Here is a 12,468-nt window from a genome sequence, read left to right as displayed (position 1 = left end):
ACTTTTCAAATGTGTTTAATCATACTGAAACAGAATGGACAATGAGGCGACATTCACTGGGGTACAGCTCTGTTCTTCAACAACTTGTGCCATAATCTCACAATGAAGTGTAGAGGACCAGTCTTTCTGTACATAGATACACACACACACACAGGCTAATATCCACCATCTGTATACAACATACACAAGACGTTTAGTACTGTATTCCCGAACAATTTACGAGGGAAATGCATAGATTGATAGTGTCACAATGCCACACACTGTCTCTACGTGGAAAACTGAACATGGAGTTTGGTCCTTAAAATAGACACCAAAAATAAAAACAATCTGAACATTGTTATATGTATATATTTATAGATGAAATATAAATATATATAGATATACCCATATCATATTATGTAATAATATAATATAGATTATTTATATATGGAAATTGAGCTCAAAGCCATTGGGATGGGACCACAAAGGAATCGATCAATGTTGTGAAACCCAATGGCTGCTGGGACTTGTGGTTTTGAAGACTCCAGAGGCAGAGCTTAGCGAACCAGCGGGGCCTGTTTAAGAGAGATGAGGACTGAACGCATGCGGGAGACGTCCTTGGCCTGCTTGCTGGACTTGGGGTTGAAATCGCAAAGGCGCGCCACACGCTCCCATTCCGTGCCGGGACTGTTCTCGTCCAGCTCCGACACCATGGCTTCCTCGGCCGCCCTGCCGACGAGAAATTACAATCAGCTTGGGACAGAAACCGAAAACGCTCTCAGACACATCCCGCTTAAGCACACAACCGCTGACCTCCTGAAATTTAACATCATGAGGAAAACCTAGAGATCTTGACATGAATGAAAAATTACTTTCCAGCAAACTCACAAGTTTTTGAAATTGCGTTTACAAAAAGGAGCTTCTAAAATTGGTTCAAATGTTTCCCGAGGTTCTTCTTTAGGAGGTAAGAGGCAAGTGTACCAAAGCAGCTCTGTGTCTGGATGAAACTCAATGGTTATTTCCATCCAACAAGAATACATTCATAGAGAGACATTCTTCAGGTGACCACATCCAAAACAGATGGTAGTTTGAGCATCATGCCCCCAACCCACCATTACCAGAACTAATCTTGATCTTGAAGGCAGGAAAAGGTTCCAGAACAGCCACAATCAAATTTTGCAGCGATTCAGTTGGTTAAAACAATTCGTTGTACTTTGAAAGTCCTTATATTGTGGGACATTCCTCGTCTCTTGAAGGTCAGAGGAATGTCAAGGAATCGCGTACGCTAATGAGCCTTCAACGTAGCGATTGACAGGCCAATTAGCTTATTTTAACCACTAAATCTTTGTGCAAAGGCTGAAAGTGCCATGCGTTGGCAGTGACCAAAAGCGGGGCCTTCTGCTAACATGGGGGAATTAAACCAAGTTTATGACAAGCCAAACGCTAAGAGCTCTTAACATATTAAAAAAAAAAAAAAAAAAAAATCTTCAGAGATTTTGGAGACCATATTTGACTATTCCCGTTTCCAACCCTTTCCTCTGCCGTGGACTCAGTCCAGTAGAGTTGCATTAGCCTCTCCACTATCACACAATATACACAGCAAAATGGGTATGAAAAGCCAATGAGGTAAATCACGGTCACAATCAACTACATCAACGCACAGGACTAGTGCACCAACACATCACCACAAAAGGACATCCAGAATCTTATTTTTTTTAGCAGAAACATGTTGATAATAAAGACAGCAATTCATTGGTTTATAAATTTGCAATAAATGGTGTTTGTTCCCTGAGCATATTTGATTCTCTTGTCTTTATTTTTTGTACTTTTTTTTTTTTTTTACTTAACTGGTCTAGGCGGTAGCAAGGATGGTTAATGTGAGTGCTTAAAAGGTGCATAGAGAAAAGAAAAACAAGGAGAAACAGATCACAAGTCAGATATATAGAAAACCAAAAGAAATGAGATTTATGCAGATGACCAAAGCAGGCATGCACTGTTCAAAACCCAAGTCATCTTAGGAGCATTTCTAAGTGCGCTTAGCTTGCAGCCATCATTGATGTATGTGCCGCTGACGGCGTTCAGCGATCTCAACTGGCGCTTCAGTTGAGAGACATTTACCAAGCAAAAGAAAAGCAGCTAATGTTTACAATAGTTCTGCAGAATAGGCAGAAGCAGTAAGAGGTCCATGATGAACATGAGGGCTGCAGAACTAAGAGGACAGTTACAGTTCTAGTCTGGGACAGCTTTGCTCAACCTAGGCACATCGTACTCTAAAAAAATTCCATCTAACAGAAGCAACTAGGTGTCCGGCCAAAGTACAAACCATGGAATAAAAGGTACACAAAGTCTCGGTTTATATAAAACAACTTTTCAACATTTGACCATGTTGAGATTGGAATCGGCCAACAAATGGAGCATTAAAACAGAAGAAACTAAACTGGTGGTCAAAGTTAGTAACAAATCAACTGACAGTCAAACGATAACGTAATAAGACAAAACTTTATTTTTTTTTTTTATTAAATTACCTAGTGCGCCTTAATATAAAGTGGGGGGGAAAAAAAGGATTTAGAAAGCAAAAGATGTTGAACTTGGCGACACATTAAAATAAAAAAAAAAGGGATTTTATATATATATATATATATATAGACTGGCTAGACACATAGTTGCTTAGAAATTCACTAGTGCTGTATTACAGAGACGCTACTACTGCACTAAATACAACTAGTTTAATCAATAATCTCAATTAATATTAATGTTAGACAATAAATAACACTGACTAATCTATACAAATGTTTAGATGTATCTTGAATATCAAGAAAATGCATACAGTGACAAATGCATGACAAACATGACAAAAAATGGTTAAACATTTTGTAAATGACCATGAAAAATTAACAAAAAAATAAAAATGAGACAAATGAAAAAAAGACTGAATGAGCAAGATGGATAAAAAAAACTGCTATGTAACTTAAACATGAGGGAGGGGCGAAAAATGGACAACATGCATAGTGTGCAGAATTATTTGTACAATTAGTCTTTTAAAAAAAAAAAAAAAAAAAAAAAAAAAGTATTTTTTTTTTTGTTATATGAAGTTAACCAAAAGTTTGGTTAGAAATGTGTAAGAGTAACAGGTGATGAAAAAAAATTGAGATGCAGGAAAATTAATTATTGAGAGATGCATGTGAAAAGAAAGGATGTTAGTTTAGCAACATACACATAACCAATCAGATCAGCGAAGGGTTGTTTGTAGAAATCCTCATCCAGCACCCTGGGAGTCCCAGAGGAGAGCAGCGAAGCAGGAGAGAACAGAGAAAGTGGTAAAAAGGAGAAAAATAAAACACACTGCAGTGTTACCATACCAGTGTTAAGACCGGGCCAAGTACATTAAAGTAGACAACACGGCACACGAGAGAGAAAGACAGAGACAAACAGGACACACAGAGACAAGGAATTCACATTCAGAGAAATTAGGACAGAAAGAGGAGACATGTCAATTTTATTTTATTTGTAACAAAACATACTCAATTTCCACTGGGATGGAATGGAAACTCAATAGGAAACTTAACTTTTTACCCAATATCGCTTACTTTCCTTTCAGCAAGTCTATTGATAGAGTTAATTGAAATATTTCACTGAAGCAGAAAGAGCTTTCCATAGAGCTCCTTATTCCAGTCTAATAACTAAATCTTGTGGCAATCATAGATATAATAACTGCTTCGGATTGAACGAGGCATTATCATGTGACCAAAACACTGCAGAAGTGTTCAAGGGCACAATCACATGACCACTCAAAAAGGTCAGACATCTTCTTCACCGTCCTCTATATCATTATAGTCACAACATCATAGAATGGTTAGACTAAATAATAGAAATGGTCTCTCAAAACTGATCCTGAATCATTTACTTACTCTTATGTTAATCAAAATTTGTATTTGGAATGTTGTGAACATTTGGGCCACTATTTACAACAAAAAAAATGAGGCTGTGCAAATTAAAAATTTCATTTTTGAGTGAACTATTCTTTAAAGGAACAGTTCACCCAAAAATGCTTCCGGCAAGTTTAAATTATTATTAATTATAGACTCGTATTTTGGCCAGAAGCATCGGTTTAAAGTTAAAAGGCTTTCACAAGACATTAATTGATGGACTGGAGTGTGGATTACTATGATGTTTTTATCAGCTGTTTGGATTCTCATTCTGACGGCACCCATTCACTTCAGAGGATCCATTGGTGAGCAAGTGATGTAATGCTAAATTCAAATCTCTTCTGATGAAGATACAAACTAATCTACAATTTGGATGGCATGAGGGCAAGTACATTTTCGGCCAACTTTCATTTTTGGGCAAACCATTCCTTTAATAAAAAGAATATTTCCCTTTGAATACACAACCAGCATGCACCTTGATGTCGAGTACGATGGAGAAGCCGTGCACTTTTCAGTGCTTTTGTAACCAAAACAGCAAGAGAGAAACTAGGCCTCTTCTACAGATTTCAGCTGCTTGAATGGTGTCGTGTACCTGTTGTTGACTTTGGTCTTCTCCAGCTGCTCGTTCTGCCTGGTGTGCCACTCCTCCAGCTCCAGCTTCGCTTTCTCCTTCCACTCTGCCTCCTGCTTACGGGAGTTAGCATCTGAAACACAGCAGAGGGAACATCTGTCAGCCCTGAATGAACCTTATAGTTTTAATATATCTTAAGATGAACATATACGTCTATGCTCAAGTTACCAAGCTCCTCCAGCCTCTCACGCTGCTCCTCTCTCCACTTCCTCAAGCTCTCCGGCTCTGCCTGCAACCGATCAACACTGGAGATGGCCGCATACACGTCTGAAGGACCGTTACTCTCCTACAGAACACAAACAGCAAAAAATTCAGGAGTCCAAACCATGCAATCTCAGTATACTATTTAGTTGATGCACTTCTTTAAAGCATCAACTCATTTGGACGTGTGATTTGTCAATAATTTTAATTAATTATTCAACTTTATACATTTTAATTGGAAATATAAAACTGACTTGTTAATATGTGAGTGACTAGTAACACTAGGGATTCACTATCCTGCTCACAGGCAAAGTTCACACTGTTTACACTGTCATAAGACAAGTCAAAAAAATATTTTAAAATGGAAAACTATTATCTTTAGGCTTCTTTTTTTAAGTTTGCATATGCATTTTATTTATTGCACCACATTTAATGCAACCAAGGCCTTTAGAGTGTGATATACAGTGTAGTGAGAAAATAGAGCTCATGCTTCGAGGGACAACAAATACCTGAGTTTTATTCAGAGGCCCAAACTGAGCAAAAATATTAAATTTGGTATAGCTGCTGTTATTCATATAAAAAGATGACATTCTGATAGCTTGTAATGTAAATCTCCCAATAACATGACATTTAAATGCTCTGTAGTTTTAAAACATAATGCAATGTAACACAATGATGATTTGAGAGATACAAATAAACATTTCTCAAAAGCCTGATGTAACTCCTTTGATTTTAAAATGGTTTTCCTAAAAATGTATGTATGGAAAATCAAGTAAACCTAAGTTGTAAAGTAAAAAAATATATATAAACCTTATTTTTACTTTATAAAATTTCCGTTCAGGTTTTTCAGCATAGTTTATCATCATGTTTAGAACTTAATTTAGAAATTCATGTATCAAATTACAGGGTTAATCAATTTAGAACTATGAAAGGAAGCAAAGATTTAGCTAGATTTAGTCTTTTGTTCTGTTCTCATGCACACTGCATTTCCTATCATCTGTAGTATAAATACATTCAAGAGACACGAGTCTTTAAAAAAAAAAAAAAAAAAAAAAATACAACTAATATTTTGAAAATTATATTTTGAGTTTGATGGAACACTAGAAAGAAGCCATCAAAGTCTTACCCCGTGCAGATCTCCATTCATTGCTCCACCTGCCAAGATAACAGAGAGAGAGAGAGAGAGAGAGAGAGAGAGGAAGAACACGGATGTGTTAAAAATAGTGTTCAGTCAATGTTTCATGTGTCGCATATAATCCATCTGTATGAATCACCCTCTGTACAGTCACTGAGTGAAAACACATTAGACAAAGGCCGTTTAGCCTTCCTATAGCTCAAACAGTACAGTATGCCGCTAACAAGCGAAGGCTGTGGGTTTAATTCCCAAGGAATGCATGAAATTGAAAAATTATGTATAAATTGAATGCAATGGAAGTCACTTTGGATAAAGGCATGTGTCAAAAATGGTTCAAAAAAAACATTTTAGTCCATTACAAAGCATTATTTTAGTGTTGAATTGGGGGGACGAGATACAGTCTTTCCTCCTGCCCAAGTCTCTGGTTTTGCTGACGTCTTTCCCTTTCTTCCTGAATCAGTGAAAACGAAGCATTTCTTTACTTGAAGTGACTTAAACAGTTACACTTCAACATTTTCATCAATAAATACATACTAAGCATACAATTAATAAAAGACTACATGTTTTCAGCACATGAAAATCCATTTTTAACCTAAGCCTGAATTAATGAACAGACAGTATGCAGGTCTGATTGATTTTCTGCAGACTGCACTGCATAGACTGCTGTCTTCAGTCATCCTAGACCCAAGTCAGACTGTGCCTTTGTGCCAGTGAAACAACATCCCCATCATCATTTATTCAAAACGTTCGGCCAAAGCAACATTCAAGCCAACGGCCAGTAAAAAGGGAATACCAGACACTAGTATAGATTGATAATGTAAGGTGTGATTATTAACCAAAGGCCTTCAAAACACTATAATTTCAGTTAGTCTATGGTATTAAATTAATTTGAAAAGGTGTAATTATAGTTTAGGTAGCTGTAGAGATACTTGTGATGGAAATGTATGCCTTGAAACTTAGTGAGCTGCCTACCTAAAAAGACTCATTTTGAACGTATGAACTATTAAATATGAATCCCTTATGCAACTCGCTTTGGATAAAAGCATCTGCCAAATGTGAAAAACTATCAAATCTTTAAAACAAAACTTTTAATCATCATAGTTGATCAAATCGTTCATTTCTGGCCATTCGAACCTTCAAATGGAATGTTTATGGCATTAGAGCTGCGTTTGAATCGAACATTTACTTACATGACAGGTGCCTTCAAACTGTTGAGTAGAATATTTGCGGGCATCAAATGTGCGTTCAAATCACTCATTTTCGTAGATTAGGGCGCGTTTAAACACGCAATACGCTTTTTTTTTTGATGCCATTTAATGCTGTCTAAATAAGCATCTCAATGCGTTTGAATACACAGCAGTGGTCCTGTCATAACCAAATCTAAAAGATACCTGGGGACTTCAGGATAAAGACTATAGGAACTACTCTCTCTCTCACACACTTAGTCCAAAGGTCATTATATAATAAAAACTGCATCAACGTTTAAGGAACTGTAATTTTGCTGATACAACCAGTAACGTTACCTTCCAACAGTAACGTTAATCAATCGACTCAAATCGGCAAATGTGTGCTCAAAGACACAATTATCTCCTTTGAACCCGAATAAAACTGCAATTAACCCGTTAAAAGAGAGGTCTAACGTTACCAGAGGCAGATTCCTAAAGAGCGGAGTTAACGCCATTTTCCTTCTTCCTTTAACTAACGTTAGCAGTCCAGTATGTAAAACATTAGGACATTTAAATGGCTTTTTGAACACGTTTATGGCAGTGTGATCTATACAAACAGCACGTAACGTTAACTTATTATTTATACACATAGAGCTCTGAATGAAGGCTAGCTGGCAGGCTAACGAGCGAGTAAAAGAGTTATTTGCTTGGGTAGATTTAGGTAAAAAAGTGTGTATAAGATTTTAGTTTGTTTTTATTATTATGGATGTCGTGCAAACCCACCGTCGGGGTCTTGGCTCAGAGATGAAGGCATTTCTCCGCTGTCCAGGATGCTGAAGCCCTCGTCATTCTCAATGCCCGCGATTTCACTCTCCTGCTGGGCCAGAAACGCTGCCGCCGGGTCCTCGTCTGCCCCCACGCCGTTTCCTGCGCTTCCTTGAGGGGCACTGAGCATATCAAAATCGTCCATGACTCGCCAAATGTGTTTTGACTGAGAACAACTGAAAACACAAATCACCCTGCTGTCTTCCTCGTCGACGGCTCCAATGTCAGTGGGGGAGGTGCTTAATAGAGAACGGCCACGAAGGAAACAGCCGCTCAACCAATCAGCGTTCTGTATTTTTGATGAGCAGTTCTATTGTCCATACAAATGGCGAGACGTTGAGTCGCCGACCAATAAAATGACTAAACCGTGGCTATGCAAGTCCCGTGATCATCAGCGTGCCCTGATAGGGCGTTGCAGCAATATGGGATTGCATACGTATCAATCTATAATGAATATAAACAGGGTTTGTCATGAAACATTGACTGCGTTGTGCCCTTCATAGAAATAATCATGCTGGACTTTGAAGGTCAGTTGAAAGCAAGATTTATGTGTCAAGGAAAACACCTGATTCTATCGCAATAAATAAATAAACAACATGTAATGGTCATTTCCTGCATTCATGTACCATGGTATTTAAAAAGACACACACACACACACACACACACACAAACACAGTATATACACAAAAAAATCAAATCATTCACTCAAAACAAGCAACATTCGTTGTATTACCATGGCACATACCCAATTAAATTGGTCATTTCTATAGATAGTAATCAAGCCCTATGCATTTTTGATTGCATTAATTCACCTTCAAAATAAGACAGATTTCCATGGTTTTTAGCTCCATTATTTATTCAACAGTATTTGGCAAATGATAACCCATATAAACAGAATTAACAGCGTTTGTGTTGTTGAATTTGTCTCGGTCTGCCTATCAGACAAACCATAATGCCATTTCAACCGTGGTTCTAGAATAATGCATTTAATTTTGGCTAAAATATCTCAATTTCTTTCCAGTCTGATGAAGAATGACAGGCTGTGGAGACAGTTTTCCTCAAGCTTTGGCTTTTTTGCCATAGTTGTCGACTGCATCCTCAGTGACGCTCTCATCCTCTTCAATGCTTATTGTCACTTTCTTCCCCACCAGCTGAAAGATGTCTTCTGGGGCTATACCCTTAGGTTCTGCTACTTTCACAGTTAGCATGTCAAGGGTCAGTTCTGTACCTTTCGGGATGGCTGTCTTGGCCACCACAGATTTCCCGAGCTAGAGAGGAGTGAAAGATGTAGAAGAGGAACTATAGGAATGTTTTGACAGAGCAGATTACTTGATGACAATGTGGTTGTGCTGTTCAAAACAAATATACCCCCAAAATACAGGAGAAGAAACAAAGTTAAAGAGTAGTGATACTAGGTAGCCAATGGATAAAGATGATGGTTAAAAAAAAGAAAGAAAAAGTTAAGACAGCGTGTTTTGGAAGGAAACAGGACAGGAATGCAGTGGCAACATAAGATGGAAAGAGAATGGAGCTGTAAAACAGATGGGGTTGACAGACAGAAAGTGCTACAACATTACAAATTAATTGAAATTAAGCTATGTAATGAAAATCTTAAACACAAACTGAAAATTAAATTAATAAATAAAAAATAAATTAAAGCTAGATAGAAATATTTATTAAAAATGACAAAAGCACACAAAATTACTAAAACTTAAACTAAAATGAAAACGGAAAATATACTTAAAAAGTAAATAAGTAAAAAAAACATTAAAAATAAATTTAATTAAATTAGTTTAAGTAATTGAATTAAAAATGTATTAAAAATATTGCCAAATACTATAATAGAATATAAATAATATTAAAATAACACTGATGTAGCAACATTTTTAGAGTCAGTACATTTGATAAATAACCCCTAACCCTAAGTATGAGCAATAGTAATAGCGATGCTTGCCTCTTAACGCCACGTATGTCATGACATGTGAATGTAACAAAATGAAAAGGAATGCATTTGCACTGGTTCTTACTGTACCTTATCATGGCATGGCACCTCGCAGGGCAGCATGCGTTTCAACCCAGTTCCCAAAGCTCTCTCCACAGTGCGGATCGATCGCACCAACTCAGCCAGCTCTTCAGGCTCCAGGGATGCTGCATGATCGCTGCCTTTCCAGTTCTTGTCCAAGGTCACGTGGCGCTCCACGACCTTTGCTCCCAGTGCAACTGCCCCGACTGTGATGCTGATCCCACTTTCATGGCCTGAGTAACCAATGGGAATGTCTGGAAATTCTTTTTGATATTCCTGTAAGTTTAAAAAAAAAAAAAAAAAGCATATTTAGCTAATTGTATAGTTATATTAGAAAATATAAAAGTGCTGACCATGGTCATTCTGATTTTGATACACGTGTGCTGTACTTGAAATACATAAAATTAATTTTTGAGTGTGTAAAGCTGGTTTCTTTACCGCGATAACCCGCAGGTTGACATCCTCAGGTTCCAGTGGATATGCGCTTGTGCACTGCAGGATGCAGAAGTTCTGGTTGTGTTCCTTCACAGTTTCATAAACACGGCGCATGGTTTCCATGGACTGCATTCCGCTGGATACTACCATGGGACGTCCTAAACACACACAGACAAGCATTACAATTTAAATTTGTTTCATAATTAGATTTAAGAGTGTATTATATATTTTAATTAATAATATTTATAACCTATGCTTATCATGGATGCATGTATTTGATGTAGCAAATAAATATAGTAAAACAGTAATACTCTTAAATATTATTTTAATATAAAATGTAAAACGGTCTACTTTAATACATTGTATACCATGCTGCTTAAAAATTTGTGAAAACCTGGATTCATTTTTTTAGGATTCGTTGACTAATAAAAAATTAAAATGAACAGTATCTATTTGAAATAAAACTCTTTTTAACACTACAAATGTCACTTCTGAATGTGCCGAGTAAACATATTAATTTCTTTTTTCCAAACTTTTGAACAGCGTGTGTGAATATATTTAATATTTTTATTTATATATGATTTCAAAATAAATACTGGAGGGGATTTACCAAGAACATTAGTAAACATCTTTTTTTTAATGTTACAATATCTTATTGATTTATATTTGTTGCTATAAGTAAAATAATAATAATAAACTTAAATATAAAAATGGGACCTTTTTGGGCAGTTGTTTTGAGGTAGGGGAAGTTGTTGGTGTCTCCAGATCCAACTTTGAAAAAAGGCACTTTGAGCTCGTGCAGGAATTCTACAGCCATCTTAAAGACACACAAAAAAGACTACAATTAAAATACATGACATTCTTGGTTATAATATAAGAGCACATCAGCGTAAAGCATCGCTGTACCACGGTACTGCTACAGGATTTTGTAAGAGCCAGCTGTAATATTCACATGACTAATGAGAAATACAGCACACATGGCTTTTGGTATGTGATGTAATCAGCAGGCTCCTGGAGCCAAAAGAAATAAACTACAGATGCTAGTCTAATAGTCCGCGCATGCGCTCTGCGGCTGGAAAGGGCTCACCTCATCCATTCCGGACGCAGTGAAGAAGATGCCCACTTCTTTAGCATACTGCTGCAGCTCTCTGTACTGCTCATGACTGAACTCTAGATGGCGCTTGTGCTCTCCGTATGTTTTTCCCCAGGACTGTTTGGAGGTGTACGGCCGCTCCAGAGCTTTCTTATTGAACTTAAACTCCAGCTCGCTCTTCTGAAACTTCGCACAGTCTGCCCCGCAGTCCTAGTGTAGAGGAGGAATAGTTATATACAATAAATCATATCAGAAACCATGTGAAATAACGGGACCTTAAAAGAAATGACAACAGAAAAATGTGTAAATAGTCTTATAAAATAGTCTTAGATCTTATACTGTATATACTCTTATGATATACTGATATGGTATATTATTATAACTATGCCTTTCATTTATTGATTATTAATTGATACTTCCATTGTAAATTGAATGCATATACTCCCCAAATCTGAACAAGAACTAGCACCTGTATCTATTAATAATGTCTTATTAAACATCTTAAGTAGGTTTATAGTCCAAAAACTTTAAAGATACTCTACGGCAAACTTCCAGAGTGTAAGGAAGTGATTTGAGAAGCAGTAGTGAATGAACATTTCCATGTATGTTTTTTTTAACTTGCAGGCTCGCCGCCCATAATAAATGTACAGTACCGATGTTGATTAATACAAATAAACTCGTACCTTTGCCATCTTGATCATTTTCTTGGCGATTTCAATGTCTCCCTGATGATTCTGTCCGATTTCTGCAATAATGAAACACGGGTTGTTTCCTCCGATCATGCGACCGGGACATAACTCAAATTTAAGAGGCATTTTAAATCCAAATGCACAAACACAGCAAGAAAAGCCTCAGAAATGACAGGAGTGAGTCTGTCTCACTGCTTTACACACGTCAAATGCAGAGATGAAAGAGCCCGTGGAACTTCCGCGTTTTTTAGAGCACACGCCCATGCGTTTCAAAATAAAAGTATTTTTCCCCCTCCATAAAAGACTCTTTTTATTATTCATAATCTTTATGGGGCTCTTTGTTGAATAGTTAATGGTTTAACCTA

General features: G+C 37.0%; 2 protein-coding genes across 3 annotated transcripts; both read right to left on the bottom strand.

Moving 5' to 3' along the window:
* Positions 1–5: 5 nt before the first annotated feature.
* Positions 6–8,080, bottom strand: LOC306872526 (clathrin light chain A-like). Its single transcript, XM_079421131.1, has 5 exons — positions 7,822–8,080; positions 5,864–5,892; positions 4,705–4,822; positions 4,498–4,609; positions 6–708 (listed from the first exon to the last, which is right to left on the bottom strand). The coding sequence occupies exons 1-5, from the start codon at positions 8,006–8,008 to the stop codon at positions 537–539; spliced, it is 618 nt and encodes a 205-aa protein (XP_079277257.1). The 5' UTR covers positions 8,009–8,080; the 3' UTR covers positions 6–536.
* A 313-nt stretch (positions 8,081–8,393) lies between these two features.
* On the bottom strand, positions 8,394–12,367 carry LOC306872086 (N-acetylneuraminate-9-phosphate synthase-like). 2 transcript variants are annotated; one of them, XM_079420462.1, is made up of 7 exons: positions 12,308–12,367; positions 12,098–12,159; positions 11,409–11,624; positions 11,039–11,138; positions 10,325–10,479; positions 9,896–10,162; positions 8,700–9,131 (listed from the first exon to the last, which is right to left on the bottom strand). In XM_079420462.1, exons 2-7 carry the CDS (start codon positions 12,113–12,115, stop codon positions 8,922–8,924), a joined length of 966 nt encoding a protein of 321 aa, XP_079276588.1. In that variant the 5' UTR covers positions 12,116–12,159; positions 12,308–12,367; the 3' UTR covers positions 8,700–8,921. The 2 variants fall into 2 exon arrangements, with proteins under 2 accessions (XP_079276587.1, XP_079276588.1); XM_079420461.1 differs by having other exon boundaries at positions 8,394–9,131; positions 12,098–12,365.
* Positions 12,368–12,468: the final 101 nt, after the last annotated feature.

Source organism: Barbus barbus, assembly GCF_936440315.1.
Source record: "Barbus barbus genome assembly, chromosome: 7".
NCBI classification, from domain to species: domain Eukaryota; kingdom Metazoa; phylum Chordata; class Actinopteri; order Cypriniformes; family Cyprinidae; genus Barbus; species Barbus barbus.
The sequence above is the reverse complement of the archived record's forward strand: the minus strand, read 5'-3'. Positions and strand labels throughout refer to the sequence as shown.

What these genes read in the sequence shown, in the direction of transcription:
- LOC306872526 (XM_079421131.1), bottom strand. Translation starts at nt 8,008, where the DNA reads ATGGACGATTTTGATATGCTCAGTGCCCCTCAAGGAAGCGCAGGAAAC. An exon ending in TGAATGGAGATCTGCACGGG is followed by an intron (nt 4,823 to 5,863) that starts GTAAGACTTTGA and finishes TGTGTTCTGTAG; the next exon opens with GAGAGTAACGGTCCTTCAGA. An exon ending in TGAGAGGCTGGAGGAGCTTG is followed by an intron (nt 4,610 to 4,704) that starts GTAACTTGAGCA and finishes GCTGTGTTTCAG; the next exon opens with ATGCTAACTCCCGTAAGCAG.
- LOC306872086 (XM_079420461.1), bottom strand. Translation starts at nt 12,229, where the DNA reads ATGCCTCTTAAATTTGAGTTATGTCCCGGTCGCATGATCGGAGGAAAC. An exon ending in CAAAACAACTGCCCAAAAAG is followed by an intron (nt 10,480 to 11,038) that starts GTCCCATTTTTA and finishes GTGTGTGTTTAG; the next exon opens with GACGTCCCATGGTAGTATCC. An exon ending in AGGTGCCATGCCATGATAAG is followed by an intron (nt 9,132 to 9,895) that starts GTACAGTAAGAA and finishes ACTCCTCTCTAG; the next exon opens with CTCGGGAAATCTGTGGTGGC.